Source organism: Psammomys obesus, unplaced genomic scaffold (genome assembly GCF_907164565.1).
Source record: "Psammomys obesus unplaced genomic scaffold, mPsaObe1.curated_primary_1811, whole genome shotgun sequence".
Taxonomy (NCBI): domain Eukaryota; kingdom Metazoa; phylum Chordata; class Mammalia; order Rodentia; family Muridae; genus Psammomys; species Psammomys obesus.
Window position 1 is genome coordinate 1096901 of NW_026587759.1, and position 7689 is coordinate 1104589.

Sequence of the window (7689 nt, forward strand, 5' to 3'; positions counted from 1 at the left end):
AAAAACATCACTCAGAATACGTCCCGAGATCCTTCGAAAATGAAAGAGATCAGAAGGTTGCTGAGCAATGTGAAGGGACTTCCACAGAGGACTGTGTAGTCATCACCACCTAACATCTGACTCCTGATGGTAGAGGACATAGCGAGCCTTTGTGGCTGGGGCAGAATGGGGTGAGGAGAAGATGGAGGAACAGGCTGCCACCATTGCTGCAGACCTGAGCACATGAGTCACTTGTTCCCTAAGTTCTCAAGTTCCGGTTTGTGAGCCACTCAGATCAGCATTGCCTGAATTGTGTCATAATGCGCACTCTTTAGATCTACCCTGGATGGTGAAATTGTCAACCGAGACCGAAGCCCAGCAGCCCATGTTTTAATAAGCCCTCAGAGGGTCACCCTTGATTGCTGCTGAGTGAACACACTGGAAAAGCAAGTGCTAATTAATACAGGACTGGAAGAGTAGATTATAAACCCAGCTGTTTCGTCTGCTGTATGGAACAGCCTCACCGTGGTAAAAGGAAAAGTTATTTCCTTTACAGTTCTGGAGGTTGGCTGCTTCCTTCTTGAGGCTCTCAAGTCCTTTTTCCTATTGCCCCAGCTTTCTAAGCTGTTCTTATCCCTTAGCTCATGAACCTCCATCTTTGTTTTTGGGAGCCCACAGCACCTCCAAATCTCTTATCACCACAGTGTCTTCTCCCCAACCCTAGTGCTTCCCATTTACAAGGGCCTGGTCAGAGTATCTTCCCATCTCAAGTCCTTAACCACATCAGCAAAGTCCCCCTCGAAAAGTAACAAGTTAACTCTGTGGTGGGTGTGGGCTTCTCTGTGAGGCTGCTATTCTGCTTTACAGTGGGAAGGACTCATGAGAATGTGCCACTCACTTGTGTTCACGAAAATCAACCCTGTCTGTTAGGCACCTTTGCATCACGTGAGACACCCAAGATTAATAATTTAGCTCACGGTTTCAGTCCAGAGGCACTTGGCTTTGTTGCTCTGCGTCTGGGTTAAAAGCCAGTTACCCTGCAGAGGGCTCGAATCAGAGCAGAGGCACCTTAGCCCCAGTACACTTTTCATGGGTATGTCCCCAGTGACTCACTTCTTCCACTGGTGCTCCTCCTCTTTTGTTTCTACCACTGAACAAAATTTATATTATTTTGAGCTTTGCCCCAGGCAAATCAATCACCTCTGATGCAATGTGCCACACACACACACACACACACACACACACACACACACACACACAAAGGAAAATAGAGAGTGGGGCTATGGTACTCTCATGCTTTATCGTACCATGTCAGGATGGAATCCCTGACCCTCTGGACTCCTAGAGGCTATACATATTAGGAGCAAAAACATTTTCATGGGGCTCAGGTAGTGAGGCAAGGAAAACCAGGAACTGGCCTGGGTAAGATAAGCAAGTCCATAGGTAAGGGGCCAACTCAACCTCTAGAAACTTACTGAAACAAACATATAACAGATTGCATAAAATTACATGCTGTTTACTTAAATGGCAATAAATAAGAAGGCTATTTGCTGTGAACAACTAAAATGATGTCACATGTTCCCTAGTATTGAACATTGAACCATAACTAAGGTATAGGACAACTAAGTTCTAAGAACCAAGGCTCCCTCAGGACAGGGAAACCTTGCATACAGCTGAAGCAGCAGTTCTGTGGTATGCATACTGTTGGTATAATGTTCTTTTGGAATGTATACACCTTACCCTTGTTCATTCAAATGCTGATTTCTCTCCCCCACTCTCTGGTTTCAATCCGGACATTGCATTGTGATGTTTTTTTCTAAGCATCACCTGTCTCAAGTTTGTGTAAACCTGCCACTATTTGTTCTTTAATTTGTCAATTAAAAAAAAACAAAACAAAAAAAACAGCCACAATGTTGAGCAATGGAGAGGATAGGGTGGGACATCCTGGTTCAGAGTGGGAGGAGAAGAAGGAATCAGGATGAGAGGAAGGAGTAGGAGGGAGAAGAGAGAAGCTGGGAGAGCAGAGGCTGGAGGAGAGGTCTTGGAACCACGTGGAGGAATGAACGGGACCTAAGATATGACTAAAAGCAAATGTTATGGGTAAAATCTGAATGTAGGAAACTACATGGGCTTGGAAGTTTAGGCTGGAATAACTGCCCAGCATTGTGTTCTAGGTTAATTAAATAAATCCCAGTCTCTGTGTGGTGATTTGGGTATACAGCTGTTTAGTTAATTAATCGCAGCATTACTAAAAGATGTATTAAGAGTAAATATTAATGATATATTCAGCAGTGTATTAATGAGGTGTTTTCCCATGTGTTACAGTCTATAAGACATTTTCCATCACCTCATCCCATCTTCCTGCCCACCTTACAGCAGAGAGTCCACTAGACAGAGGGATCTATCTTAAAGATCACTTATGCAAGCTCTGCAGCCCTCAACGGTGCTTCATGGATCATGTTTCCATTCTGTATCTTGCATTCATAGGAACTTTCACCCCAAACGCCAGGCCCACAGGCTGACCAGTTAGTTTTTCCTGACAGAGCAAACAGAGGTCTGAGTGTGAGCATGCTTTCCATTTTTCATTTGCAAGTTTGTGATTATTGTTCATTCCAGACAATCTGGCCTTTTCAGAGGCAATTGAGCTCATGCTGACAGTACATACACCAAGTACACGACACTCAATTATGTGAGGGGTGTGTCTGATAGAGGGATTAGGGCAATAACCTGCAAGGAATACCCAAGTAGAGACCACTGACCAACACATCTCTAGAAATGTTCTAAGTTCTATAACACAGGTATGAACAAGTGGCTAAGAAAGGGCACATTCTCTCTGGGAGAGTTACGGAAAGCAAAACAGAAATGCTGTTTACATTGGGCTGTCTTGGATATACAAGATTCTGCATTAAGGAATAGCCACCTAATCCAAAGCAAAGAAAAAATATATGGTTTGGAGTATATAGATAATCTGAATGAACAGCCCAAAGAATCAGGATGGGAGAGATTTTCTGCATGGGAGAGGAGTTTCCAGGCAGAGAAGGCAAGCCTGGCTTACCAAGGCCCTTCCTGGCACTGGGACTACGGATGGGAAGGTGCACACCTAGTTCTCCAGGCCATACAGACCTTACAGCAGGCTGCATTTTCAGATCCTGCTGGGGGCATAGCTTCATAGGTACTGTGGCACCCTTGGTCAACTGAGCAAATCGACCAAGTTCATATGCATGGGGCGTGACCACACAGTACACGATGTGCCCTCATGTTATGGCTGCTATTCTTTCTCCTACCTGGGTTCCTCAGAGCTAGGAAACTCCAGTTCTTATTCCTCTACTACACACGACAGCTCTCCATTTCATAAACTCTTAGACCCAGCCACCATTCAGTCTCGAAAGGTTCTGTGTTAAATAATTTTACAATACTTTTCTGGATAAAGGCAGCTGCCTTGCTGGAGGGTTATTTTATCCTTTACACATATATGAAAGGAAACATCACCTTCCTTCTTCATCTTATAGGTACCAGTCATCTCCAACACCAGCGATGCTAGGGATTTTATACATAATGGGAATTTGCAATAAAACATAATTGTGCTTGAGAAACTCAACATCCCCAAAATCATCTCACCAATTCAACATCCAAAGTGAAATAACTACAAAACACTTCATTAAACTTGTTTTTTTTAAAAATGGTTTATTTGTTATAAAATGTTAAATACTAAAGCTAAAAACATACAAATTCAAGTCAGGCTATATTAAAATACATACATACCCTGTGAAAAATCTGATTACAAGTTTAATTAAACAGATGCTTTAAATAAAATAATTTTGAAGACGTTTTAAATCTAATTGGCCATCTCAGTGTAGCATCATTTGTAAAATTACAGTTGAAGTTTGGCCATTTTGGAAGTCTAATTCATCAGATTTCTCAGTCTTCCACCACTCAATATGAAGCCCCAGTGTGGCTTGCACATGAGAGGGCTTCAGCTACCATGCCAATGCTCTCCATTAGAAATCTAGTCCCTTGCAGGAGGAACAGGAAGGAAGTGGTCAGCAGCATGCAGAGGATGCACAATAAGCTGCAAACCTGGCCCTGGAAGAAGAAGCCTTAGTTCTACTACACGGCGTCCTTTCTCAGCAAAATGCCTGCTGGAAATTGAAGCAGAAATTATAACAAAGCACACAGCCGTCACAACCCTCACAACCAGCACTAATTTACCCAAGATCATTTAAAAGTATTTGAAATTTCCTATTACTTCCAATTCAATACTACTGAGGAGTCTGTATTCAAATGTTTAAGAACTCATTTATACTCTACCACATGGCTTTCCCAGTCACTCACAGGTAGTGACTTGTTCTGACCTTCCAGAATAAGCCCTACATGTTTAACTTACAAGACCACCAGTTTCCAGACTCAACTCCTACTCAGGAGAAACATCCTGAGTTATGATCTATTTAAATGTTAAAATAATATTTCCAAGAAAATACTTTGTTTTGCAACTCATATTTTTCAATTTCCTAAAATGTTAGAATTTTAAATGCTGTCAATAACAAGAGGGTGGGCATATGCTTTTGAGTATCGAAAGGCCACCACGGGATCTGAGAAAGCAGAGCAGCTTCTAGGCATCAGCTACAGCATCTGTTCTTTACAATGCTAAGCTGCCATGTGGAATTTGCCAATAGTTGATTAACTCAACTGATTAAAATGCAAAAGACAAAATGCATTCCAGCAACCTTCATTGACACAGTACAACTAAAATGAGCTTTCTTGGGATTCTATCTACAGGCATTCTTTCCCCTTTATTCTGACAGTATTGTATGCATAAAATCCTAACACTACATGATAAGACTGTTGAATCAAACTTTTGAAAAGTTAGAAAAAATATGCATACTAAAATCACTAGAAATTAGAAAAATATATCCCAGTACTAAATTTCAGATGACTATGATATTAATAAATACTAGCCTGTTTTTCCCATGCCCAAGCTTCTGAGCATCTTACAGAATCATTTCTGCAAATATAAGGTATGAGAAAAACTCTGCCTTCTATCCCAGTCATCATTGTCTCTACATCTTTGATTTACATCCTTTCTTATACCTTCCTCGGAGCCTTGCTACTTCATACCAAGTAGCCTATCAGTCCTTGGAAAAAAACCTCAGTTCAAGCCATTGGTATCGTAATCTTAATAGATCTACTTAGAGGAAAGAATTTTTAAGTGTTTGTGCCCAAGTCTCAGAAGGCATCAATTGCTGTGATTATCTTTCCAACTGTGGATACTCAGTCACTCTTACCAGCTTCCTGGCATTACATAATGATCAAGAAAGTATTTGCTCTTCTGGGGTAGAGCAAGAACTGAGGGAGTATTCCAAAACCAAGAAGTGTTTCAGCATTTCTTCCCGCCAAGGAAGGGTGGTGTGGAGGCACTAGGGTACACGCTTCCCCAAAGTTAGAGTCTCCACTCTGCTCTTGTGGGCAACACGCCACGTGCTGTCTCCTGGCTATCAGCAACTCTTTCTGCTTCCACAGAGAATAATGTTTGAGCAAGAACAAAGCATTTTCAGCCAGGCATGGTGGCACACACCTTAAATCCCAGCACTCTGGAAGGAGAAGCAGGCAGATGACTGTGGATTTGAGGCCAGCCTGGTCTGTCTGTTCCAGGTCAGCCAGAGCTGTTACACATAGAAACCCTGTCTCGAAAAAACAAAACAACAACAAGAGGAAAAAAAAAAAAAAGAAAGGGGGAAAAACAAAACAAAACAAAACAGCATTTTTCTGCTGTTGGGGGAGCCAGTGAAAAGTGAAACTATGAAGCCCTTCTTCAAACGTCTTTAAGAATTTAACAGCAGCACCAGCAGAGCACTAAACTAACTAGCAGGCCCTTCTAAGTTTGGAGCTGGCAGACTCCAGAGGTCACACAGAGATAAATAACTTCCAGCCCTGCTTAGTGTGCAGCCTGATCAACAGGCAGAAGTGGTTGGATGGTCCAGATCAGTCATTTGTTCTTCATCATATTGATTCAAACTCTTACTGAACTGGAACCAGCTGGGATGTGACTGTTACAGACTTGGGCAAATTTCTATTCCTATGATCTCATGTGGCTCTGGTTACTTCTCCTCTGGATTCCATCATTACACTTGGCTTTTAAATGATCCTAATCTTAGCAGAGCAATCGCTCAGACATGATAATATTTTTGTATTTATCCTAGATGATTTTTTAAAATTAAACATCTCTTAAACTAGGAGAGTCTTGATGTCATTAAAACAATCGGGCAACCTAAAGGAGAACCCACTGTCCAACAGTTTTATATTTTAGGTAAAGCATTAATTAAATCGGTAGTATATTTTGTTCCCTTTTAAGACCGCTGTAGTCTTTCAAAGATAACTAGTAAGAAGCTATATGGTTATTTTTAAAACACTCATCCTGATTTTAGTCATATGAATTTTACTAGAACCCAAGGGTACCCATTCTTCATAGTAATAAAAGTGTATGTATACAAAAGCTCAGGTCACATGACTAAACAGCGACATTTCCGGGAGTGGATATACTTCCTGTACTCCGCCAGCTGCTTCAAATACATGTTTGATGGCCATCTGTGTTTTTCAACAAAACTTCGTTCTTCCACTAAAATTTTAAAGGAAAAAAAAGTTAATTGCATATGCTTTTTCATCAAGATGAAATATCAACTGATTTCCTATATGACAGAGGAGCTCAGTCTCTTATGCCTCCCATCCTTTCCATAGCCTTCCAGAATCACTTAATAGAATTTGGGTAAAAAGTCCTAAGGATATATGCAACAATTTACGGTGACACACACTCTTCCACCAAGTAGTATTTGACGGCTGTCCTTTTCTTTTTCAACAAAACTTTTTTTTTTACACTAGAGATAACAAACTCATCTTTTCTGTATGGATAACTTGGCCTTTCAAACTCTATAAAGTCTCCCTGGCTCTGTTTCCCATCCAGTTGTAGTCTACTCATTCTTGTTACTACCTATGCTCCAAAGTCAGCCCCAGGGTAACTCCCTGGTTCCCAGGCTTGCTCCACTAGCCTCCCCTTCCGCTGTGCACTCTGCAGCCACTTTCACAGGAACCGGGGTTTCAGTCCAGGCCCTCACGCCAAGCTCCACCACAGTCTCTGACTCTATGGCTCTCTGGCTTTGACTCTCCAGCTTCCCATGTCCTGTCAGTTGCCTCCGTTGATGGGGAGGTCTACCAATGCTCATTAGTCAACATCTGTGAATCCCACTGAGGCCCAGGTGTCATCCTGCCTCTGACACACCTGGCACTCAAAACATTTAAGGGTTTGGGGATCCCTCCCTTATATATGCTCTTGCATTTCATTCTGCTTAGTCAGTTTAATTTCTCCACTTGCTGTTTAACTTCACGGGCATGTGGATGAACAAGGGCCTGATGACAAGCTCTAAATGACAGGAAACAAGCTGTCTCAGTCTCCGTTTCCTGAACAAGCAAAGGTGACTAAGGTGGCTTTTTAAAGACAAACTTCAAACTGGGTGTGGTGGTGCACACCTTTAATCCCAGTACTTGCAGGGCAGAGGTGGACCGACCTTTGTAAGTTTGAGGCCAGTTTGGTCTACATAGAGAATTCCAGGACAGCCAGAGCTACAGAGTGAGAGCATGCTTCAAAAAACAAACAAACAAAAAAGAAAGAGAGAGGAAGGAAGGAAGGAAGGAAGGAAGGAAGGAAGGAAGGAAGGAAGG

At 42.0% G+C, this 7689-nt stretch overlaps 1 protein-coding gene across 1 annotated transcript in view; it reads right to left on the bottom strand.

Annotated features, from left to right (window-relative positions):
- Positions 1-3643: 3643 nt before the first annotated feature.
- The window catches only part of Rhobtb3 (Rho related BTB domain containing 3), a 50897-nt gene continuing 46851 nt past the window's right edge, over positions 3644-7689 (bottom strand). Inside the window, exon 12 of the mRNA XM_055604027.1 lies at positions 3644-6592. Within this exon, the coding sequence (XP_055460002.1) occupies positions 6477-6592 (116 nt within the window). The 3' untranslated portion in view covers positions 3644-6476. The remainder of the gene's footprint in view (positions 6593-7689) is intronic.